At 34.0% G+C, this 27,686-nt stretch overlaps 1 protein-coding gene across 1 annotated transcript in view; it reads right to left on the minus strand.

Moving 5' to 3' along the window:
- CSMD1 (CUB and Sushi multiple domains 1) overlaps nt 1–27,686 on the minus strand; it is a 1,102,582-nt gene that overhangs the window by 107,773 nt on the left and 967,123 nt on the right. Inside the window, 6 exon segments of the mRNA XM_065633007.1 lie at nt 2,145–2,290; nt 4,926–5,103; nt 10,216–10,404; nt 18,940–19,149; nt 22,561–22,677; nt 24,874–24,943. Of these exon segments, the coding sequence (XP_065489079.1) occupies nt 2,145–2,290; nt 4,926–5,103; nt 10,216–10,404; nt 18,940–19,149; nt 22,561–22,677; nt 24,874–24,943 (910 nt within the window).

Genomic DNA, 27,686 nt, shown 5'->3' on the forward strand with positions numbered 1-27,686 from the left:
TGTGGAGATTTTTGCAGCTTCCAGGCTGCTGTTTCACGTGGCTGCCTTGGCATCTTGTGATAGGGCCGATGGTTATAAATCACAGATAACTTAGATTTCCTGGAAAATCTGCAATTACCCGTTACATATCTGGCATGCTATATTTATTCTTAATTTAAGCCTAGTAGGAGTTAATGTTTCTCATGACAGAGATTTAGTTTAAGAAGGAACAGCAGTAATAATAATAATCATATATTAAAAAAAATCAAAACAGAATGCCTGTAGAACTAAATCTCTACTCTTCCAATCTGTTTCAAGAAATTGTGAGCAATCTCATAAAGAAGGTGACAAGTACGATGACTAAGAAGTTTCTAAAATGGAGTAGAATGCTTACAACAGCTGAAGAAGCTGTTTCTGGGTAAAAAATCCAAACCAGAGATTTAAGATTGTGATCAGAGTGCATGTACTGTCAAAAAACTTTTCTTCGTGGAACTAAATCACAGTCAAGAATACAAATTCTCCTGGTAATTTGATAGTCCTGTCCACTTGGCACTTTTGAGAAGTCAAAGAAACACAAAATATTTGGATCAGCTGTTCCACATAAGCTTCTATAAACCATCACTATAAAGCAATTTTACAAGGAGGAAAAAGGTTTTAATCCATGGAGAGTTTCAGGTTTTTTCATCCATAGAGAGCTTCCAGGGAGGAGAAAGCATATATATTTTCCCGTGTACTTATGTATTTGTATTGTGTTTCTCCTATATGTATACAAACACAGACGTAATGATTCTTATATATACCTAATAGCAGCAGTTTTGCTGGAGAACACCTGACAAAAAGAGCTTGGCAACCTGCTTAGACAGCTGTAACAGCAATATGTAAGAAATAGACACTAAGCAGGTTTCCTGCAATAACGTTTTCCAAGAACTTAAGATTGTGCTTAAATGCATGCCCAGTAAGGCCCTTGAGTTCCCTGAACTATTTTTTCCCAGTATGTGGGCTCAAAAAATGGGAATCCCTTCAATTTGGTCCCCAAGAAGCCCAGTTTGCAGGGTTTTCTCAGCAGTGGCCTATGAATTCAATTAAAAGCATGGACACTGTTCACATTGTCTACCCATGATGAGAAATATTATGAAAAATAAATAGTGTAGAGAAAAAGAAACAGATTAATTCTTTTTTTCCCTTGCTAGGCTAATGCATTACATACTGTGATAGCATAGGTACCTTGTGTTTTTATCATCTGAAGTCATCAGCCCTGAAATACTGGCTAGATGATTATGTACCTTCAGCTTAAGGCTTAAGCTCAAGCTTAAGGCTAGAAAATGCTCGCACTGACCATTCCCTGCAGTCTGCTTCTCAGATATGATCTGGTTGTGTGGGAGCTATTTTTTCCTCACATGATCAATAAAGCCAGGTACTTTACCTTTTGCTTATCAGATAAGTGTTTTAGGTTACGATGCATCAAGTCCTTCTTTTAGGAGGAAACCACAGACAAGAAAAACATTTTGTACTCTGAGTACTGGTTTTGGAAAAGTTCCCTATACAAATACATACCTTCAGGTCCTCTCCTTCTGTGGCATTTCCTCCTCTCCTTGTGAATTAATTCACCCTATCTTTTTGAATTACAGTCCAGAAGACTAACAATTTTCCATTTAATATACATAATTTTTGTGTATTAGCTAGAACTAGAATTCTAGAATGCTTAATTTGCATGTCCTGTAGCCCTGACTGTAACTTTGAACAAAATATTTCGCTGCTTATCAGACTTAGAGTTGTTGTTCAGCCCTCCCACAACATCCCATCAACCTTTCTGATCATGAGCCCTAGGATTAGCCAGCTGGTGAAGAATTTTATTACAGAACATTAAAAGTAAATTTAACTAATAAACTCGCCAGAATAATTCAAAAAGTAAAAGCTCAGTATTAGATACCAACATTAAAGATAGAATGTAGTTTATGCAAAGACACATATGAATGTTCTTAAGAATTTTTTAATGCATGATTTTAAAAACTAATTTCTACCATTTTTTTTTCTTTAAATCAGCAACCCGTGAATCATGGTAAATTTATTTAAGATCGTTCACTACATCCCAAAGATAAGAAACATTTTTAAAATTCACTAATTGATAGTGGTAATTAGATGTTAAAGAGATAAAGCAAACTGACCATGAAAATTGAGGACAAAGAATCCTCCTGTTGAAAAATCACTGTGAAATTTGAGGAGGACTTGATTGGTTGAACTGTAAGCTGTTTCCAGAGCTGTGTTCCCACTGAAAACTCCCAGCTGAGGCGAATTATGGTCAGGACCATCCCTAGGAAAGGAAACATAAAAAATCAGCTGAGGAAATAATGTACTTACTGTTCAAATTAACAATCTCTTCTCTTTGGAGAACAGGTTATTTTTTTACAAAAAATTATTCAAAATGAGTTTGTCTTCTTTTTAATTCTAGCAACACAGAATACTCTTTCTAACTTTAAAGCCTAATATTTTTTGAGAGACCAGGAATATTTTACAATAGTTTTTATATTTCCAAGGGCAAGAAATTTATTAGGTGGCTGAAATTCTGTCTATTCATGCCAAAATTTCTCAGGTACACATAAACTGAAAAAAAAAAACCCAAAACTCTTGTAATCTTATATTTCTAATATTTTTTGACTCAGATCCTACAAGTCCTTACTCATGACTAACAAATACAGAGGTGTGAAATTTGCAAATTACTCTTGCTATTTAAATTCATTCCAAAGATTCAAAAGTATGCCCTAAGGAAAAAAAAAAAAAAAGAGAAAAAATAAAAGTTATATGTGTTTCTGAACAGTAGGATAGACACCCAAAGAGAAATATACTCCAGTAACTTCAGTCTCCATTCATTTTCAGTATCATTTTTTAAAACATTCAGGCCTGAATATGTGGAATAAATAAATTTTTAAAAACCCTGCTTTTATCATTAAAGGTTTTTTTTATCTTTGCAACATTCATTTCTGATCTTTTTGTATATTACATATAATGAATCTAATCTGAATTAAAAGCTTTTGTGAAATGTATTTTAGAAGGTTAGAGATTATTTAGAAGTTCTCTAAAAGCTGTTAGCTTTTGACTTTTCACTGTCTTTAAATCAGAGGGATATTTGTTCACCTCAGTTCTATTGTTAAAAAACAACTACTAACTAATTTTTGTCTGTCTGAAAATTATCAAGATAATCTGTTCATAAAAACAAAAATCCACCATATGGACAAACTCTGCTTCAAGTTTTAAAAGAATGTATGTCATGGATATAAATTATACATAAAACTTTAATTAATTATTTTACTCTTTTTCACTTTTTCAAGATTTTTCAGGCTTCCAATTTATACACTGGTATTAGTGATAACAACAAAAAAATATAGGTGTCTTGGCATAAAAATGTATTTTCTTCTTCCTGCTGTCTCAGAAACAAGAGTGAAAGTAATGAATACTGAATAGGAACTTGATAATTTACTTCAGTTTTCATTTTAAATGTCTGGTTCCCAGGGGGAAAAAAATAAAAGGGATTTTTTTTAAAAGTGTGATACCAGGATTTGGCTTTTCATACAGAAGTGAATGGTATATGCATGAATTACTCAAACAAAATTACACTAAACAGCCTCCTCGCAGCAAATTCAGGAGCTATTCATTACTGATACCTCAGAAAATAACTCTAAAGAAAGCATGGTTGTAGTTCACGGGCAGCTGGGAACTGAAAAAAGTAAGTTGTAAAATAGTTGTTTTAAAATCTTTATTGAAAAAATATAATAATTCAGGAATTCAGCACATACTTCATCCAAACATGTTCAAAAAGCTGACAATTTTAGGACCTAATTGCTTAGACAAAAGTAGAAGTCATTGATACAGTTAGACCTTTATTAATGAAGGCTTTTTCTTTACTATTTAACATGCAAGACAGGACAACCTTTGATGCATTTTAGACTTGGATTTATAGGTAATGCAAATACCAGAGGTAGCCGAACAGCAGTTCATTAACAGTTATGCATCTCTATAAAATGATTGGATTTTCCCTATATTATATGGACTTCAGTATTACTGTCTGGCAAAACTCACCCCAGACAGCAATATGTACATGAACAGTGGATTATCTGGGAGATGGGAGCAGATGACTCACACAGAAGTTACATCCTATATTCTGTGCAAAGTGTCCTTTTGCCGAACTGCCTATAGCATATGTGAGAGATAAGTCTGTTTGCACATCATGTGTGGTAAGGACCAGGTTTAGTGATGATGAGAAAGTATGTAACAACTTCAGCATCATCTATGCCTGCCCTTCAGTGCAGGAAATCCTTATGCAAGAATTTAGGCAGCCTCGAGATCTCTTCCTCCAGCTGAGAAGGCAAATTCAAGATGGGCTTAGGGTATAAGATATACAAGTTCAGAGAAGGGGAACATGCAATATGAAGCTTAAAGACAAGGTACAAGCTTGAAGAGGTTACAAGGGCTGAAATCCTGGCTTGAGAAATATAGAGAGTATGTCCACAAGCCATATTAAGATATTAAGAAAATTTAAGAAAATCTTAATTAATACCTCAATTACTTAATGCCTAAAGATGTCAAAAAGTTTTGCCACAACTAACAGATATTGCCTCATATGTTCATGGAACACATAATTCAACATAATGCAGATTATTACATCACTTTGACCTCACATGGCCTCACTTAGAAAACATAAAGCTCAAACAAGATCTGATTGATAACTGAGTTTGAGTTTCAAAGTAGTTTTGTAACAATATTCTTAAAAAGTTCAGACAGTGATATATGATATTATTTTTTTCTAAAATTGTAGAAATTGTTTATTCTGTTCTTCAGCACATATGACAACCTAAAGAGCAATACTAAGCAAAAATTGTATCTTGGGACAGTGAGATGGGATAGATCAATCAGAAAAAAAAAATCACTTTTCTTTTGAAAAAAATGCATACCAAACTGCAATGTAGTCATTCACAGGTTCGGTTTGGAGTAAGGTAAAGTTGATATAAATCCCATGGCCTGGAGGTACAATAATTAACCAAGTACAGTCCTTGGAATTTGGGTATTCATCTGGAAATCCTGGGGAATAAACTGTACCATTCTGAGCAGTTACATTATAGCCACAAGGAGCTGAAAAGAAAACAAATGAAAAATTAGTATGAGAAACATACTTTTTGGTATTACAAATGGAATATCAAAATGCTCTCAAATTCTAAAAGCTCCACAGGACAAGACAATCTAGATCTTCAAGGCAGCATTTTTCCTTGGTTGGTTGTTTCTCAGAGACAGAAGTATTGATATTTCTAGGAAATTGTCCTAATGTCTTTCAGATTTTATTTCTTAAAATTCATCAAAATCTACTGGGAATATTGCTTTTATACAGAATTCTTGAAACTAAGTTAGCACACGTTTAAAAAGGGGCGAATTTTGCTTGCAAATAAGCAAACAAACCCTGCATATTTCCTAATAACTGAAATGGAACACAATTCTGAAAAAAAACCAAACCAAAACAAAAAAAGGCTGATTGTTCTTTCACTACCCCAAATACCATTCTACTTAATTTCTCACAGTTTTTAGCCATGTTTGATGGTATTTCAGTTGCAGTTTGGATACTGAAAGTTCTTATGCCAAGTAAAATGAAGATAGAGACACAAATTAGCGTACATCTGCTGAATGAAATCTGTAGGCAAATCAATGCCATGAAAAGGTGCTTGATTTAGTTCATGAGTAGCAAATATGTAATGATGTGCTCTCTTTTGAGTCTCAGTTTTTGGGATTTGAGCGATTATGGATTCAAGCATGGATCTGAGTAGACATATGGCCATTAATAAAAAGCAGTGTTACTCTTAAAGTGAGACCTTAATCTCATCAGTCTGTCTCCGGAACTTTTCTCATTAGCTCTTACCATAAAGTTTATGTTATTGTCAGGGTTCCTATGACTCTCTTTCAGACCCTCTTCTGTTCTTTTTCACCTTTTAACAAGTGATGGAAAAGGAAAAAGAAAAAAAGGAAAAAGGAGGAAAAAGAAAAAAAGGAAAAAGGAGGGGGAAAAAAGGAAAAAAGGAAAAAGCAAAAGGAAAAAAAGCAAAAAGGGAAAAGGAAAAAGGAAGAAGGACTGAGAAATGCAGAAGGATGTCACATTTCCCTTACGGTTTAAAGCTGCTACACCATTGGGGTAAAAGGGTCATCTGGCTAGTTGACAAGTAACCCTTTTTGCAGGAAATCTTTTAACAATCACTGGATTTATAGGACAGGTTAAGGAGGCTTTAATCATTTCATTTTCTTCATCCATGTAAGTACTAGCTAGTATGATGAACACCTTCCCATCTTAGAACAGATTGGCATTTGCTCCTGAACTACAAGCCTCTAGTGTCTAACAAAGGTAATGAGCTAAGGAAAATGAAGGATTGGTTCTATCTGTTTGATACCTGGTTGCATGTACAGCCCATGGGCAGCTGACAATGTCTATCAGCTCTGATGGTTATGTGATGAAAATGTGACTTGAGCCCGTTTTTTACTGTTCTCAATTGCCTACATATATGCCACTCTCAGATTGCCTGGTTTTAGAAATCTAGTCTGTTCTCTCCATAGTCGTCTGTGTTTACAGCTGAAAAACTGCTTTGACAAGTATGCTTACTATACTGAAATACACTTCCTGACACTAATATAGTGACAAGTGGAAAATCCCTTAACTGTTCTAGTTAAGATATAGAATTTTTCTGATAAAGTTTTTTACTTCAATATATCTTGAGTTTATTATATTTTTGACAGATTTATTAATGTTGTCCATGATTGCATACATTTTTATTTTGCCTCCATTATTCTCTAATACTCTACAAAGAATACAAATTGATTGTATCTCAGTAAAGATAGCCTAATTCCTCTCATATAATTGTTAGCCATGACAGATCAATACACTGTCTCAGAAAAAAAAAAAGTCACAGATAACAAAAGTCTAATAGAATAAGCAATACACACAGCTGACACTGGGCTTTCACCAAAGATCCTTAAAAAATCACAGGACACAGAAAATTAAACAGAAATAACAGGCTATATTTCACACAAGACAAAAATAGCTTTAGTTTGAATTAACAAATCACTCTAAATGAATGAAGTTATATTGCACTTTGCATCATAGGTATGAAGAAACATACTTTTTGAAACGGAAAAGCATATAACCAAGTCTTCTAAACTTTCAAATGCCAACAGTAGAACACATGCTGATTTACAAATGCATGAATACCATACTATGTTCTCCCACACCCACTCATACCTAATTCTAGATACAACATTGTGCATGGAAGGACGGAAGGACAGTAAACATTTTTAAAGATCCACCCAAAGGTGCTGAACCTAATTAGTCATTTATTGACAGCTACGTATGTTATGCAAAACCAGCTATGGTATCTCATTAGGACAACCTGATTATGGGGGAGTGAAGTCTTACAGCATGAATATGTGACAAGTTTGACTATGATCTTGTGAGCAGAAATTAATTTAATTTTCTCTCATATATAGATTAAGCTCTTTAATGTACCTCAAATCACCAGCTACACAGTGGAGAATATGAATGAGAATAGAGACGGCTTCCAAAAACATGCATATTTTCATCCTGCTCAGACAGTTGTTCAGGGCCAGACTACAGCTTTGAACCTGCATTCTGCTCCTTTATTCTCCATTCAACATGCCTATACTAGAATCTGGTTGATAACAATTTAACCCCTTTGTTGCATGAATTTCCACAGCTGTTGATGGTATATATATATCAAGCCCTGCTTGGTATAACTGTTTGCCTTAGAGAAGTAGGGATGTTGACTTCAAGTACCACGATCTAGAATAAAGCAGCAGAAATCTATGTGGGCATGAAAATAACTTGAAAAAACTTGTATGAGGGAGCGCTACATGGTGAAGAGAGGCTCGTATTGTGAAAGTTCATATAAACTGACCTACCTCAAGGACAACAATGCCAGTTATGAACCTGGGGATGCCCATCTTCAACCCCATGAGACAGCAAGTTTATCCATGTCATCCTTTTATCATAGAGCACAAAATCAACAAATCTGTCTTCTGAATGGGAATAAAACTGTGTAGAGCCAAGACTTGGTTTACTAGCTTAAGATGGACAACTGAATGTCCTAAAGAGTGCTAGACAGTTATACACCACAGATCTCAGATGACTTGGGAAGAATATAGAAGAAAAGACCTAAGGTTCTAGCCATAGTGCTCTAGGTGGCAACCAACAGCACTATAATTATAGCAAAAAATTGCCCATGAAGTCTCAGAAAGTTTCAAATTTTTAACATTTAGTATAAAAAAATATTTTTTAAGACATTTTTTCTTTAGCAGAAAACTTTCATTTAAAGCTTAACTAGTGAGACAATAGGGACAACAGGTCACTGCAGATACATTGCCATAAAACTGCTGTGGAAGAAATCAAAATCAGTCTAAGGCATCTGACTCGAAAAAAGCTTAACTTAGGATAAGGAAGAAAGGAAGAAAGGAAGAAAGGAAAGGAAAAAAGGAAGAAAGGAAAAAAGGAAGAGGTGTATGATCTGGAAAAAAAAAGTGTTGAACTTTGAAATTAGGGGTTTCTAAAGGATTCTAAAGGCACTTAGTGTTAAAGATTCTGCTTGGCAGTGTCTGAACATAAATTTCATAGGCTTTGGAAAAGTCCTACTGAAGTGTTAATGCTGAAGTGATGTAATGCTACCTAGCAAAGACACTTCGGGTAGCTTCTTCTGTTGCTTTGATTAGTAAAATAAAATGATATAGGGACAATATGAATTTGGTATCTGCACTGTCTAGGAGTGCTAGGAGTACAGGTCAACCTTAAAGGGAAGAGAGAAGAAAACATTCTCTGATCTTTTTAAGTCCTTCAAAATACTTTCTTTCTCTATTTTTACACAAGATAATCAGGCACATTGTAGCTAACCAGCAGAAGATACCATAATGAGTTTTATAACCTGTATCATCAGGCTGCAAGATTTAGAAGGACAAAATACACTAAGATTACCATTTAGTAGAGGAAGTCATATTTGTATTGTTACTTTATCAAGTAATTATTCCATATCTTCCATATGCTCTTCAGATTTTTTTCCCCACATTTTTTGAAAGTGGCATCATTATTTCGGGACAAGATAGTCCCTATGCTTACTTGATATTCTGCTTGCAACTGTTCTTTTCATCCTAGCATTGTATTGTATATGGAACATATATTAATAATATTCTGTCATCATCCTTTACACTTTTATATCACTCTTTAAAGGATATTGTAAAACTTTACCGTATGTTTAATGTGAGGAAAATATTTCATATTTGTTTATAGTGCAGTTTTATCATGAATAGCCATGTATTTTCTTTCAAAGTATTTTCTTTCAAAACATTGTTAAAGTTGAAACCCTAACCCAATCTCGTTTAACTAAAAATATCTTCTTTAAATAATCCTTCCTCATCTTTGATTTTTTTTTTAGAACTCAAAATTAAAAATTTATTAATTCACATAATACATAGAAAAATATTTTGTGAAGTGCTCTAATTTTTAATTAAAAAGTCACATGGAACTACAGATCACAATCAATGTCAGGTCTTATATACCTAGAATAGGACTTGTAAAACATTTAAGTGTAAACTTGAAATCTCAAATCCTCCCATTCATTTACCATATAATTCAGGAGATGCTTAAAGACAGCACTCTTGAGAATAAAACACATAACTGGAGTAATTAGGCATCACTTTAGTTCTACACAAAGACTACTCAGATTTATTATAACATCCTATTTGGGACTGTGTCAAAGCCTCCAAAGGTTTACAGGAATATCAGAAATTTTGTTTCTGTACTTGTATTTTTTAGATGAAAGTCCAAGCATAAACTTTGCAATGGAAAATTTTATGTGTTACATTGTACACTGCCTCTCTTGCCTCCAAATCAGAAAAAAAAGAAGCAAAAAAAAAAATAAATTGCAGAAAGCTTAAGATAAGTTCTGGCAGTATCATGAGTTCTCATAAGCAATATAATGGACAGATATCAATAGGAACAATAAATCACTGCTAATCAATATGATTCTTAAAATATGTATTATTTATAAAAACACATACTATTCTGACTATAGTTGTTTATATTACACATTAGGATAGAGGTGCAGCTCTTGACCAAATGATACATTACCTACATGCACACAAACAAGTAAACAAAAATCAGAAAGTATTGTGAGTTCTGAAGCAAAGGTACTACCAGAAAGTTACCTTCGCATCTGGGGAAATGATAGTTCCAGTTCCTGTTGATTCCATGTTGGCACGTGAGAACAGGCTGACCCCTCAGAACATATCCAGGATAGCATTCAAATGATACTGACTGACCCACACTGTAATCTGAGTTGACTATATATCCATTCAAAAAAGGAGGAGGATCAGGGCAGTTCTGTAACTCATAAGCTGGAAGAGAATAGAAGTACTTTTTATTGCTTAGTCAGCTCTCAACACAGGACATAAACAATAATATAAATTCTGTAATACACTCCATTCTGTAATACATTCCATAATAGCAAATACTGGGGTGCCAAATTTCAGTAATAGAGTGATTAGCATATAATAAGAAATAAATCATCCATTTGGACCATCTAGATCTTGATAAATGAATGAAAAAAATAGCTTTAGAGACAAAGCATAAGGAAGATCAAAATCTGGAAGAGAATTAATTACCATCTAAATCAGGAATTTAGAGAGGAAAATCAAAGAAACATTTGGTGCAGGGCATGAAGATGGAATATAGTTTTAGTAGCTCACGTTTAATCTTCAGATTTAGATGTTATATAAGTTACGTCTTTATTTTTTAAATAAATTTCTAGACTAAGACTGGAAGTAATAGCTTTATAACAGCACAACATTTTTTTTAAACATGATGCGTGGAATTAATTTATTTAAAAAATAAGATGGATATACTCAGTGAGTATGTCAGTAAGTGATATAATTTTATGAGTACGTCAGGCATTTTCATAAACTATTTATGCTCAGTTTAATTTAATATGTTAAGTCTGAAATTTTAAAAAAATCTTGCTCTGAATGCAGCAACACTGAATCCAAAAGCTGCTCACAGTAATATTAATAATTTAATTGACCAGATTTAATAGATGACTGAAGATTAAAACTTATCACAGAAGTTTTCAAATAACTTTTTCCTATCCCAATATATAAGAAAAAAATCAATTCATTCCAAGTAAGAAATAGTAAAATTATTTAGGAAAATATATTTGTCCATGATGCCTGAAATTAAAGTATATTTATTAAAAATGCATATCTATTGAATGACCATGTTCACAGTGCAATTTCCTAAATTTGAAAACACTTTTTTAAAATGAATATGCAAGTATACTTATACAATTAATGGTGGCATAAGAACTTGAGACTTTTTTTCTGATAACATTCATATATGTTTATAACGTTCTATGTGTCGTCTACTAGGAATGGATGCAACTGCAGCACAACAAAATGTGGAGTTCTGCAGCACTATGAGCATTGTGTAGCAAACCAAACATTTCAAATTGAGGATAAGCATATCTATTACTACAATGGCTTATATTTATTTGACTGGCAATATTCCAGTTTGTTCATTACCTGCATCAATAAAATTGTACAATGTCTTTAACAATAAATCGGCACACAATTAATCACAAGAATTGTTTAAATGTGTTTTCACATTTAAACCCTATAGGAAGTATTCTAGTAAGGTACAACAAAGTTGTTCATTCATTAAAATTTTATGAAATACAAGATTTCACAACCCATTTTTTAAATACATATTAAAAATATGCAAAAATAATCACCTAATCAAAAACATTGGAAAGAATTAGTGAAAGACTATAAAGTGACTATAAAGCCACAGAGCATCAGAAAGATCTCGAAAAATTGCAGAAGTCTGCTAGGGAAAAAGTTTGTACTAGATGTATTTCCATACAAAAGAAATCATTAATGATTCATCACATTTAATGTTAGGTTTTATGTTTTCAAAGACCGCAAAATAGTATTTTATTAAACATATTTAATTCATACAAAATAGCATGATGAAAATTCAGATGGAGCTTTCATAATTAACATTTACTAAGATATAACGATAACAAAAATAAACAAAAATATTATGTGTAATAATTCACAAACAACTTCACATTGATATCAGGTAACTGCTACTTAAGAAATAATTATTGAGAAAATGGATGCCCGGCTTTCTCTGAGCCTTCCATTTACAGTTATGAAATACTTCTGTCAGAGGGTAAGAAAGTTCAAATAAGAGCAGTAACACCAGTCTGCTTTATATTAACACATACCATTAATCCAAGCTCTAAAAATACAATAAGAGAGATGAATAACATATTCTAGAACAAAGTATTTTGTTATTTTTTCAAAGCTAATCATTACAGTATGGACATGTCCATCCTACAAGTCTATACTTACTATTATCAATTAGATTACTTAAACCATTTCAGCTAGATTAAGCTAAACATATAACTTAGGTGTGCTTAAGTAGTCACTCAAAGTAAAGTTTGTACTTAATTTCTTCACTAAAGTACAGCTAATGTCATGAGTTTTTCAGTCATTGCTGATTACAGTCATGCTATGAATAAACAGTTTTATTTTGAGAAAGTTTGATTCTTTTCTCTAATTCATTCAGTGAATCCAGAATCCAGTGGTAGTAACATTACAAAACTGGGAGAGATGTAGAGGTACCATAAATATACTGAAACCTGCTAAGAACTCAGACTCCCCTTCCACCAAATAACAAAGAATTAAGAAAAGAAAATGAAGACTTAATAATCAGAATTGATTGCTACTGGAAAGGAAATTAAAAAAGCTTTATTCTAGCTTAATTATGGTTCATTAAAATTTTGTGCTAAATCTAGTAATGGCTGATTAATTTTTAATGCTATTATTACCCTGCTATCATTCATATAGTACTACTACAGATAATATAATTATTATCAACATCTTTATACAAAATAGAGTATTAGAAAGATTATTTAAGAGTACAGGACATATTAAGACTACTATATTAAATTATATAAAAACCTACTTAATAAAGTTATATTAAAATACAATAGAAGATTATTCTGGATGGTCAGAGGATCTCACAGATTTATTCTACAAGGTGCAGCACTATCTTGCCCAATAGTTACAATGACAGTGTTTTGGAACAATGACAATGAGTATTGGAATTTTTAAACTTTGATTGTATAACCTTTTGTGGAGATGAATACGCATGAAAAATATCCTTCCTTTTTGGTTAATTTGTTGCAATTCAGTATTCATATGTTACATTTTAAGTGTATTTAACATGGTCTTCACATTAGTCTTAAAAATTCATTTCAGAAAAAGATTTATCTCACTGATCTACGTGAGAAGAAAACACAGGAACAACTCAGGTGAAAGAGGAAATCCTGAAAGAACATGAACATCTCTCTGTCCCTGTTATTTGTACAACATCCCTTAAAGTCACTTGGATTGTTAATAGAAAATAATAAAGCCTAACTTCTAGCCGAAATTATAGTTAGTGTTTATTCAGAGATGCACATGCTTTTCTCCTATTGTAAATAAGGTAAACAAAACGCTTACAGAAAGTTTTGGGGTTTTTTCCAATATTTGTTTTAGTAAGACTAGAATCTCTGCCCAAAGCAAATTACCATAAATTTGAAGGTCAGTCAGTATTGAAAGCATTTGCACATAAGCAGAGCGTAGTTTAAAAAAAAAAAAAAAAGAAATGTGAAGATACTCTGCATGTGACTTGTGGTTTAAATCCTATGGATGACTCATAAATTATTGGAGTAACTATAAGTCAGGTGATCCATCTGACTATGATATCATGATTTATAGGCCACTCGGGGTATATGTTTTATAGTTTTAATGAAAATAAGAATTATATTCTTCTCTGATCTTTTGATATATGCAACTACACCTGATTTAACAGAGCAATTCATTATTCAGTCACCACCATCAAATATTACCCACAAACCCTGATGTCACACTTCACAAAAGAAAGATTTTTTTATCAGTGTCATGGCCAAAGACTTGTTTGGTGTTGAGCTTTAAAAAATTATATACCATTTCACAGAAGAAAAAACTCTAGTGAGAGCCTGAAATGAAGCACCATGTAAAGGACATCTGAGAAAAATATTTAATTCCAACACTGGTAGCAGTCAAATACTTGAATTTAAAATTATCTTGTCATGACATTTGGCATTTATTTGTGCAATATATTTCCTATTCTAAAGATAAGAGTGTAAATCACAAAAGAAAGATAATCAATCTTCTGCTCTCTTGTTTTTATGATTTAAATGTATTTTCCTTCTTACATTAACACCAGGGTGACTTATTGCCTTTGCAAGTGCCACGTACAGCTATAGCATTTCAACATGGAAATAATTACTTTATAGAAAAACTGTATTAGCAGAGAGTAGAGCATGCAAACACTCAAATGTCAGGAAAGCTCACAATTAAGGCTACTTAAAATTTTCATTACTTATCGTACATTCCTCCACTATCATGCTATGTATAACTACAGACTCAAGAACAAAATCCATTTCTCAGACTAGACTAGACTAAATCAGCATGGTTAGCATTAGTGGGGACCTTTAAAGATCATCTAGTTCCAACTCCCTGTCATGGTGTCATGGTTTAACCTGAGCTAGCAATACAACCACCATAGCCTCTTACTCACCCCCCTTCCCATCCTCCAAATAGGGAAAAGAATTGAAAGGGAAGGGAGAAACCTGGATGGAGATAAACACAGTTTAATAAAATAACACAATACTATACACTACTAGTAAATATATATCTATGATAAAAATAGAATATAAAATAAAAGATATTCAGTGCAATTCCTCATGATTTCCATCCACACCGAGCAGCCACTCCCAGGAAAGAGCACCTGGTCACAACAGCCAATCCCAGAGAGAGAAAAGAGGAAAAAGGCAGAAAGGCCCAGAGGCCTCTGCAAAATGGCAGGATGGCAAAAGCTGATCTAAAGGAAGTTCCGAACAGAACTCCACTGGCTCCAACAAAGAGACTGAAGAAAATGAAGAAGCAAGAGACCAGAAGATCCTGACCCTCCTTAAATATGAATCATGACACTAATGGGATGGAATACTCTTATTGATCAGTCTGGATGTCAGTCAAATTCTGCCTCATCCATGCCCCCCTTCCTTGATACCTCACACCTGTGGGCAGAGCGCTCAGGACATACTTGGCTGTCAGACCAGAGCAATTAAAAACATTAGCTCTGTTCCGGGGTGTTGTCTTCTGGTTCTCAAACTAAGTCCAAATAATGATCATGCTAGCTATGAAGAAGAAAGGTTTCTAACTGCATGAAGAAAATTAACTCATTTTCAGTCAAACCAGCAAACATGGGCATGGACATATTTCACTAGAACAGGTTGCTCAAAGTCCTGTCCAACCTGACTTTGAACACTTCCATGGATGGCACAGGCATAACTTTGCTGGATAACCTGTCCCACTGTTTCACCTCTCTCATCTTAAAATATTTCTTCCTTGTGTCTAATCTAAACCTACCCTCCCTCAGTTTAAAACTGTTGCCCATTGTCTCGTCACTAAAGGTGTTGGTAAAAAGTCTCTCTCCATCTTTCCTACAATCCTCCTCTAAGTCTTGAAAGGCCAGAATAAAGTCTGCCTAGAACCTTCTCTTCTCCAGACTGAACAATCCCAGCTCCCTCAGCCTTTCTTCGTCGGAAAGGTGTTCCAGCCCTCTGATTATTTTTGTAGCCCTCCTTTGGCCCCGCTCTACCAGGTCCATGTATTTCCTGTGCTGGGAGCACCAGAACTGGGTGCAGTACTCCAGATGTGGTGTCACAAGAGTGACTTCCTGGCCACACTTACTTTTATGGAAGCCCAGGATACAATTTGCTGCAGCCCAGGATAGGACTGGCATTCTGGAGTCTCACTTTAATGTCTTAGGCATCAAAGAACATCATTTTTCCAGATTCAATGACTCACTATTAGTGTCAAAAAACATAGCTTAATTTTGTCATAATTAAGAAAATCATTTGCTATGACCCCCAGAAAAGGATTTATTTTATTTACATTAGCATTCTCACTTTAGGACATCATCTGAAATCATTTTAGAAATATAGTGTTTTTTTCAACAATCCCTTTTTCCTTCCAGGACTCCTACAACCTAGAAGCTCCATGATAATTGTCTTTTTGCTAGATAAAGGCTATCAGATTAAACATGTTCAAATCATGTTGTGTATGTGTATAAGTGTGCTTGTGGAAGAAAGGGAGTGCAGTTATTACAGAACTTTTCTCTGTGTTTTCTGAAACCTGTTGCCCTCCCAGAACAACAAGGTGAGATTCCTACCTCATATTCAGCTTTATGCTACATGGGAACTCAGAACAGATCAAAAATGCTCTTAGACTTCCAGTAATAGGAACTATGATTCCCCTAATAAAAATAACAGACACAAAAAAGGAATTTATCTGCTTCCCTTAAAGAAGCTATAGTCCTAAAGGGAAAGCTATGTCGAAAAAAGATATTCCAGAAATATTAAAAGGCTGAGGTAACTGTCATAATGTAGCCAGGGATTAAAAACCACAAATTCTTCTTAAGAACTTTTAGACTAATCATATTCTTCTGTGTACTAAATTCTGTTATAAATCTCTCAGATGGCATAAAAGCCTTTTATTTCTAACTTAGCATATATCTTGAGACATTCCAGCTACATGTATTAGAGTATCTGAATTTGGCTTGCCAATCAGACATCTTTGTCAGTTCTTTTCCTCAGACCTAGTGTGCACAGGCTGTTTACCTCTCAAACACTAAAATTTGACAGATATGAGAGTTTCAGAAACTCAAGATTGCCAGTCAAATGCAATTTAGAAATGTTCATCTAAGTATTTCTGGTTGCTTCCTGTCTTTGCTGCTTTTCATATGTGGCAAAACCATAACAGTGAAAACAAAGAGAGACCTTTTACAACATTTTTGGGATTTTTTAATTAAACAGTACAATATTTATTTCAACAACAGAAAAAGTGTAATTAAACTTAAATGCTGCTATTTTAAGAATCAGGGACTTTTAAAGTCCTCTCATTATCTTACAAAGACAGAAAAATAATATCTAATAAAATTTAACTTAACTGCTTCAGATAGTTCAACAGGTAATCTGTATGAGCTTCCTTCTTGCCACAACTGGAACAAAATTCAGTAACCCAGTCCTGAACATAATGGATTACCCACCACTCCCTACGTAATGCAACTGCAAAACTGAAGTGGTAACAAAACCTGAAATCATCAGAGCATAAAACAACAAGAAGCTGACCAGCAACGGTACTCAGAGCTGTGACTTCGCTACGGTTCTGCTAAGGAGACAAAGCTTCTTACTGCATTCGGAAATACATAGTACCTAAGTGTTTCAGGCTATATATTCAAATCCTGTGCTGTGAGAATTCACAGGCTAGTGCACATGAAGCAGCACTAGCTTCTTGCAAGCATAGGTAGCAAATATTTTACTGTTCTCAGTGTGCATACGCTTTTCTTCCTCCCCAAAATAATGTGGTCAGAGAACAATCCCAGACTATACTAAGTTTAAATCTTGTAAGGATTTTCCTGTCTTCAGAAAGTCAGTAGAAAAATTGAGAAATAGCATGATTAATCTATAATTTACTAGACAATATCCATATTCTTTTCTTTCCCCTGAGAGCAGTGGTCATCAAAAAGCCTTATCCTTCATAAAATGCTAAGATCTCTAGAAAACTTCATTTTTTATTACATGGAAGTTTGCTTGAATAAGCATGTCCATTAACAATATCGCTTAAAATTATTTTTTAGAAATATTCAGTATAATTTTTTTTCTCCCTAATTCTTTGCAAAATTTCATTTTTATGTGCTACATCTGCTTGCACTTCTATACACTCTAATTTTACATACGACCTTTACTTAATCCTGACAACTAAACAATGTTTTTAATCTTGGCTCCCAAGTTTTCTTGCTTTTACTGTTCCTTTCCTCTTCACCTCATCCCACTAGGGGTAAGAGGGAAGTGAGTGAGCAGCTGTGTGATGCTTAGCTGCCCACTGGGATTAAGCCACAACACATACATGTTTATACAAACATCTAGGCGTATATACATATATATGAAAACCCAAACAAGTCATCTAAATTAAAAGTCTAGAATAAGGTGGCATGAATGACCCTCACTGAAGTTAGATGAGAATTCTAGCAGCCTATCCATTTTGTTAAACTGTTCGGATCCTGCAATGGGGCTCAATAGTTTTTGGTAAGACTATTTTAACATTTTAGAAATATGCATCAATTAATGATGTGTTATTGCCACTAACAGGGGGAAAAAAGAGAAAAACAAAACAACAAAAACAAAACCACAAACAAACAAACAAACAAACCACAAACAATGAAGATGAAGAAAAGTCAACAGCAGAAGACCACAAAAAGTTCACATGTTCAAATACCAAATATATATATTTGAAAATACAGATACAGAACATGTGTTATCTGGAATTTTCATTTACTGTTAATTTTCACATAAGTCTAGACTACAAAAATATAACAAAAGAATTACAAAAATCTTCACCTGAATACTTAAAATAGCTCATACTATATTTTTAAATTCTCATTCATTACATTAAATATAACAAGATTATATACACTGGAAAATAAGACAGTGAATATTAGCAGTATTGTCCAGTAACACTACACCGTAATGAGATGGAAAAGGGTATCAGCTATGTGAACTTTGGCAAATGACATTACCTTGACTTCAGGCTTTTACATCAGTAAAACAAATATTCCAATTCAACACAATTTCAGTTGTAGAAAAGTTCAATCTATTGATTTAAAAAGTCTAGAGATTTAAAAATGCTATGTAGTACATGCCAAAAATATTTTTTTAAATTAAAAAAATATTTGTTTTTTTCTTTTTAACTATAAAGTTCATGCTGCAAGTTCCTACTTACCTTGGTATATCAACTTAAATCCTTGTCTGTTTTCTGAGTGATCACTGTAAAAATGGACAAGTGTTTCATGAGTAGTACTTAGCAAGGGTGATGGGAGTTCCATTCCACTAAACTGGCCAATCATAGTGCTGGTGTGGTAAGGTCCATTCTGAATTTCAAGGAAATCATGATTTGCTTCAGTAGAAAAATTCAGAAACTGAATGTGTGCACCTGCATCATTGAGAAAGAAAGAAAAATTTTAAATAGAATTTGTATCACTTGTGTTGCTTAATGCTACGGCATGCTAATACCAAAACAACAAAACCCCAAACTCAATAATTTTTATAGGCACAATATTTATATTTTAGTCACCATTCAAAGTAGGATGCTTAAATTAAGGAAATAGTCACTAAGTATTTCAAGAGTTGGAGCTTCTAATTTTTTGGTCCTCAATAAATATTGTAAGCACGCATCAAGGGACCAATGAAACAAAGTCACAAAGTCAACAACCAAATATTTGTCAGGTTCCTAAATCAGTCAACAGAAACACTCAAGTGAGGGGCATGTCACAAATCCTGCTGTGCCACGGCATGTTTCATGTTCCAGAAAGAGCATTACTGTAGCTGGGCCAGGCCTCTCATAGAGGCCGAGGATCAGCTCAGAACCCAAATACTAGCTAATTACTAATAGAATGACCTTTCAGGGGCAGAAGTTTACCTACCTAGTTCCAGCTATTCACTCTACCTTGTTTTCCCTGACCCAAGTCACATATATATGCTTCTTCTTCCTTGCAGCTTCGGCCAGTGAATCTTTAGAGCCATTCTGCTCTGTACGCAGCACTACAAGATGCACTGAACTCCACGTTGGTGACAGGTACTTAATCAGGATCGTTTACCACAAACCCTTTCTGGAAGTCTGGTGGATGAACCAGGACTTTCCCATGAAACGAAAGGGAGAGAGACAACTCCCAAAATGTTGAGCAGTTGGAAGTATAATATAAGCATAACCTCATGGGAAGAGCTGTTTTAGGTTCTGGTACTGCTTCATGAGGACTAAGGACTTGAAATTCAGGCTTCTCAAACTATACGTATATATAATACCAAAAGAGGAATGTGGGTGAACCCCTGGTTCGAAAGCCAAATCATACCAAGTAACTTGCATCCACACTGCTTGGGCCTTATCTTGCCCTGGTAGACTATGTAGAACTAGCTGGAATGGAATAAAACAGAATTACAGAATGATCCAACAGAGTAATGTGAACTATACAATGCCTTAACTCTCTGCCTGACATTCTTAAATAGCAGTAGAGACATATTCTTCATTCCAGGAGAGTACCTTATAGATCAATTGCCAGAGTAAGTCATTCACTCAGTTTTGCTTTATAGTTCCTTTCTTTGCATCTGTGGTTTGATATTCAATTATTTGTATAAAAGTGATTTTTTATTTTGCTATAGGAGAAACTAAGAAAATTACCAAATAAACTGATTGTTATCGAGCATTCATAAGAATATAGGTTATTTAGCTCTAGTACCTTCTCTGACTTATGCAGAGTGGAAGATATGAAAACAAGTATTTCAGCTGCTGAATAAAAAAACTTGTTTTAATACTGTCAGTGGAGACGTGCATACAGAACATATTAAAGTCTCAATATCAGCCATCTCTTGTATGGTATCTGATATAGTTAGTCTGACTTGGGTAAAGTCACTAATTTTACAATGCTCTTGCGGTTTAAGATGAGGTAGGACACCAAACAGCTCAGAAAAATCTTCAGTATCAAGTGATTCCTACCAGAGACTGGATGTCATACTTTGGGACATGTTTAGCTCGCATAATTGTATTGTTGGACTTTGCTTAATAATATAATGGTCTTCATTCAGTTATGAGTTTGAATAAATACATGGGAATAAAGGAATACTTACTGAGAGATGAAGTCACTATCAGGTTAATTATTTCAGTGGAATTTGAACATGTTCATGAGTGTCCTTCGAATCAGTTTTTGTGCACAGTGCTAAACTCTAACTCAATTAGTACCACATTAAAATCCTTCAAAAAAAAATCCTGGAGTATTTTTCAAGTTTGGAATTTTTTTCTATGTGGCACTGATTTCATATATTTGTTTTGGAACAATAGAATGAATATAGACAAACATCTCTTAGGTAGACAAATTTATACTTGTAACTAAAATAGTACCTAAGATTTTGTAGTGGAAGTTCTTTGTGAAATATCACATCAATCACAATGTTTAAACCTGGTATAAAGATATTATCTGCGGATTATATGATGCAGACTTTGGCAAAAAGATCCATGTACCAACTTAATGGTAAAAAATGTACTCTTCCAGTACTTTTGAAAGCAATGATAGATCAATGCTATGAATACTCTGTACCTGTTAAATCTCTTGCCAAGTAAAATAATGATCTTTTCTATTTATAGGATTACCACTACTGGAGACTTTCTGAGAAGTGAGAACAATAATAACAGGATACAAGACAGTCTTGTAAAATTAATCCATGGAACATTGTCTACATGGAAAGGCTTAAAGAAAAAGAGCAAGTCTGAGAAATATGAAGGACTGGTTTCAAAAGGCAGTATTTTAGTAGCCTAATTAGGATGACATGACTACAGAACAATTGCTTACCAGTTGTATTTTCTGCAAATATAGCTTTAGAATGCCAAAATTAGCCAAGGATGTCCCCTCTATGGTCATTCTAAGGCTATAAGAATATCTAAGGCTACTAAGGCTATCCGTAACTATGATGAATCAGTTTTACCAAGGACGCACTGATAAGGGCCACTATTCTAAAGCACAGTATTTCTACAAATTAACTTAGTATAACACACTTTATGTATAGTATATATTACTACAAAAATCCATCCTATGAATGCAGTGGAAAGCACAGAAAATAAATTCGTTTCCAGAGATGGGTATAGTGAATTTAATAATAAGCTTTTAAAATTAATTTTCTTATTTAAGCACTAGCACTGAATTCACAATATGGGGCATAATGTTTCACAGCAAGAAAAGTTATTCCTCTTTTACTTGTGATAATGATAGAAGATTGTGTCTTATACATGCACTTATAGATCCCTTATTAACCATGATTACCTACTCTATCTATTATTTATTTGTGAAAATATTTTCCATACGACAATAGATCTATATGCAAACCTAGAAAGTTTCTAAGTTGGCAACTGTTAAGTGGCATGTGGAATATAGTTTTTCAATGTTTTTAATCAAACTGATAATGCTGGAAATAAGATTTTGTCCATTTTCATAGAACATAAGAAATACTGCTAAAAAGTCACTTGGGAGACAATGGAAGGACATTAAACAGAAGACCACTAATTAATTTAGAAGTTAAATTATCTATTTCATCCGACATATCTTCATGCAGCAGATTTCATTTGCTCTGAAATCAGTTTCCAAGACGGGCTAAGTTTTTCAAATAACAAGTTGCTTTGACAAAAGTATCTTTTAAACTGCCAACCATTTTCAAATCAAAAGATAGTGCATAATTATATAGGGGGTTCACAATAAATTCACTGGATAAAATCTATTTCACACTGGAAATTAGAATATTCTTATGTGTATTAAAATCTGATTATTACAAATAATTGCTCTTCAAATGTAAGTTTACTTACCATATCCAATAGGCAATAAAATTTTCCATGTACAGTCTAAGTTGCTAGGGTAATTTCCAGGAAAACCAGGGCTCAGGATCACGCCACCCATGTTTGTCAGTGTTCCACCACATTTAGCTATTAAAAATAAAAATAAAGTCACTGTATCTGTTAATAATGTTATTTCATAATAATTAATAATTTTATCCTCATGACGCAGAAGCAGTGAAATTTATCGCAGTCAGAACATTACCCATGAAGCAAGGAAAAAAAAAGTTAGAACAAAATGTTTACTTAATGCAACCTGTTAAATGCTATTTTACTAGAAATGTGTAGTTGCACATATAAACTGGGTAACCCATTGTCTTAGCTTGCCAATTACAGTTAAAATTGTCTGGTACTATGCTGAGATAGGTTTCATAATCAGAGGAACAAATTTGGAATTGAATTGAATTATGACACCGATCCATGATTCAGTTGCAGGTGTGCTAGTTAATATAGCTAAATCCACACTTGAATTTAAAAACAATCAAACAAAAATAAACCCACCACGGTTATTTTTTAATTCAGGAAGAGGACAGACTATTTGCATAACAGAATTATTCTTTGCTTACTATCTGTATGCTATTCTTCAGCAAATAAACGTGTTTGGAGATTGAAAAGCCATTTGCATCATTTAGGATGACATGAAGCTAAACTACGAATATGTGAAGCACCTTGTGAAGATGTGCCTGAGTTTACACCTTCAGTAGGACAATAGTATGAAAGGAGTAATTTCAAGATATTAAATTAAAGTCTTGTAATTTTTATTTATTATTTGAGGAATCACTACTTTAAAGCCTATGAATCATCATGCCAGGTGTTACACTAACATATGATCTGGTAACAGAATTGTGATACTGTGAGTTGTGACAATTGTACTGAAAAAAATGCAAATAATCTACTGGTGAGATGACATAAGAAATTGAATCAAAATAGGAAAAGCTCCACTAAAAAGCTGAGAAATAAGTCTTAAACTTCTCAAATATCTCTACCTCTCTGCAATGTTAAATACATTATTTAGTGAAAGGAACAGATTTTGGTTTGCATTTCTAGAAAAATCAATATTTCAAAGCTTGGAGGTGGGGCAGGGGTGTGAGTTTGTGTCATGTTTTAAGGCTTTGTTTGTTTTCTTTGGAGTATTTTGGCTTCTAGGACAACAATATTTCATGAGCTAAAGGAAAAAAAACAAACAATGAGCACACTGCTTGCAGATAGTAGCTACATTTAATATACAAGGTGATAAATAAGATTAGCACAAAAAATCCCTACCCCAACCCCAAAATCCACCTTCCTGAATAAATTTTCCATTTCTAAAATTTATTTGAAGGGAGTGCACTGCTTTCATATTAATCAGAAGTGACTGCTTCTGTTGAAGTTGACAATAGAAAAGAATATATAGACTCAACTTGACAAGGAATATTTAAAACCATTTCACGTTAATATTGCTCAAGATCATCCCAATCTTTTAAATTCCTCATAGATATGAAGCTAAAAGGAACAGCTTTTGCTGACTAAATATTAAAGTTAAAAGCATTCACTGAAGAATGTATTTCAAAGCTGAAGTGACAGAATGATATGATGGAGCTATGCTTCTCTCCTTCCATTCCTGCTTTTCCTTGAAATTAGCAGGCCAGAAGACACCAGAATCTTGACTCAGACTTTGTGTAATCAAGAAACAATACAGTAGAACAGGATTATTATCTACATAGTGAAAACTCAGATCTGTTGGTAAGGTTTTAGTGTGTTTAAAAGGGAAATTCTTTTTAGCTTTACTTTTTAATTCAGCTTTGTTTAACGGCTTTCTCAGATGAAAAGAGCCAGCCTTTTCTGGATGCCTAAAACTCTTTTTCATTCCACCACCACTGAAGGGTTGCCTTCAGAGCTGCTCTCCACTGCAGACAGACTGCCTGCTTCTTTGAGAAGTTTCTTTAGCTTCCTGTGTGACCTCCCTTTTTCTTGAGAAAGTTCTCCAAGCTGAGCATGCTGCAAAAGGAATGTGTTAACTTCCTCTCATTCAGCCTGATTCAAAGTAGTGTATTCAGGACAAGCTAAACAATGGTTAACATCTGGGTTTCCTCCTTTGCCCACTCTCACAATATTTTTTTAAATAACATGTACACTACATATAAAGAAATTTTTTTTGCAATTTTTCCATATTTCATATATAGAAATGGAAACTCAAAAAAAGGTTTCAATGAAACAGAATTAAGTGAAGGAACAATAGGCATGACAAAACCAGGAGTTTCTTCTGACCGATGTTCAGAACACACTGAAATAAATAAGTATCCATACCAATGCAGAGAGGAGATGGATAGTTCCAGCGTCGAACTGTTCCTGGCATACAAGAAATATGAGAACGACCCTGTTTGGAAAGGTCAAAATATTAGATTACAGATACTCATTATGGGACTAATCAGAAAGACGGAGCTACAGAGGACCTCCTGGATCATTTTATCTATGTCTTTTCTTATATCAACCAACCGCATCATATATGAATTTGTTGAACTCTCTTTCAAACATTTCGGATTGTATGTCCTTATTTTTCTACTGAATAAATGCTCTAAAACACTCTTCCTTTGATAACTTGAAAACCTCTTCATATTCTTGACTAAATATAAGGCTGGTTACAACAGAGGAGCAGCTGACTGCATGAATTCATATGGTCAAATTGGTTCACTCCCTATTTCAATTCCAGGGTTCTCATCCACAGTGTAAGCATACTAGTTCATTTTCAGGCTGCAACCCGGAGTGAATCAGCCATTGCTCTGAGTGAGTAGTACAGATCCAGATAGGAATTTGTTCCAGATCTGCTTGCAACAGATGGTATGGATGTGGACCAAGTCAAGACAGTCATCCACAATTACTAGCAGGCCTTGAACTCTCACGTGGCCTCACAACAGGACCCACTGCATACATGCAACATCTTGGCAGACAGCTATAACAGTACAAATGCCTCTTTATTCAGCTGTCATGTTTAATTTACTCTGCCTATTTTTAAGAAACATCACAAGAACCAAGCAAAATCATGCGATAGCTGGAAGTGACCTGCAAAACCTTTTCCCATATACTTCAGGGTAGCTGCCCAGGACCAACTGCAAAATGCTGACAGCTTTGCTTGCACTGGTAGTAGTTCAAGCTGAAAGCTTAAAAGTAGCGCAAATGAAAGGGATTTGTTTGTTTGTTTGTTTTTGTTTGTTGTTGTTGGTTTGGGTTTTTTTTTCAATTCTGTCCTCTGAGGAACTCAGGTTATGCATTCTGCTGTTGGAATGTGAAAGCTGAATAAGCTGGAAGGAGTGAAAGAGTCTGATATAAAGATTAAGCCAATTCATAACAATTCAATAAAATATTTTTTACAGTGAACTTTTTATTCTAAAAGAAAAATGTGCATGCACTTATTGTATCATCTTACTTACTTGCAAAATGGATAAGGTTTTGAATAATTTGCTTAATGCAATATTCCCTATTTTATTTTATTCTCTCTTCCTAGTATTCTATGATTGCATGTTTCTGACATGAGTCAGAGGGAAGCCATAATTTAAGTACCACAGTCAGGAAAAAAAGTAAAATGGCCTATAAAAGATCTTTTGAAAAATAAAATGAAATGATTCCTCTGGCTTCAAGCCTCTTCCCAACAAGAGCACACTCTGATTTCAGTCTTTTAAAGTCCCCTCCTGGGTGGAGACACTTAATCCTACAGCTAGCAATTACCTTTCTTATGCATCTCCAGGTAGTAGTTTGAGCTCTATGACTTTTCTGGTAAGTCTCAATTATAAACTAATCCACACCTGATTGTTATTGCTAGCTGTGAATATGTTCTCTAAAGACTGAGGGTAAATTCACAGCTAGAGTGAAAAAAAAAAAAAGGAGATTTGCAAAGTTATGCTGATCTATACTTGTTGAGTGGAAAACATACTGTGCTTCATAGAACCCTATTTTCATTATTATTTCTTTTTCATTTACAGTCATTTTTACTTGTCCTGTCTGAGTAACATACTATACATTCATGTCTATGCAGTCCATAGAAATCCTCATTAATATTTTGAAAATATTCAAACTCTCTTCTACTGAATTTGGATATGGAAGGTCTTTTGTTTTACAGTTTAGAGAAGATAATGAAACTGTTTTTTATATAAGTTAGATTTCACAGTTAGGATTAAATTTATATAAGTATGGAAACAGAGGTAAGAGTTACAGTTAAGGAACAATATGCTAGGAAATTTTTAGAAAGTATTTCTTGATAGAATCCCTGGAAGTGTAAAACCAAAAATGTAGTTAATCATGTTCATGGACTGCAGAAAAGACCTGCACACAGACAAAAGCCACTGTGTGGTTTTGTGATAGTGATATACACATTGTATTAAAGTTTAGCATTAACACAGATTAATTGCTTTTGTGCAGGTCTCTTCCTCACAAATACATTGTTGTTTTATGCTAGCATTGTATTTATGAACTCACAATTCTGACTTTCTTCCTAAGTAAAAATAGATCCAAAACCATCTTGAGGCTTTATCAATTTCTAATCCATGCCATAAAAATGAATTCATCCCCTTTTTTTCATATGCAAAATTCAGATGTTTCATAGTTGAGAAAGTAGGGAGAGTATGAAATATGATCGGCAGTACAAGTAGGAGTCACCCCACTAAAGCTAAGCATTTTAAAATTAGATACCCATGTTAACTTTTTGATATCCTAATCAGTGAAGAAAAATGGCATTTTCAGAGTAAGGTACCTGTCATAACACAAAATCTTATTATGAATCAGCCCTTGGAGGTGTGTGACTGTTTATCTCTAGTGTCACAATGAGAGTCTAAACAGATGATTCAAATTAGATAGCTGCTTTCAGATGGAATAAATTGGATTAGATGCTATTTAATCTCCAGAGGAAATAGTTAGTATAGGGTAAGTTTTTCACTTTTTCCTATCAGACTACTGCTATAGGCCTACCCAACAATCAGATGTTTGCCTATATATATTTCAGTCTCAACAGCTCAGAAGCAGTGGCCTGGATCACAGCAATAAGGTGTTAAGCACCTATGGCAATTATATGAACAGCAATTATATGACAGCCCTACTAGCATCAACATCAGATCCTGATCCTTCCATCA

The sequence above is a fragment of the Caloenas nicobarica genome, chromosome 3 (assembly GCF_036013445.1).
Source record: "Caloenas nicobarica isolate bCalNic1 chromosome 3, bCalNic1.hap1, whole genome shotgun sequence".
Classification (NCBI taxonomy): Eukaryota; Metazoa; Chordata; class Aves; order Columbiformes; family Columbidae; genus Caloenas; species Caloenas nicobarica.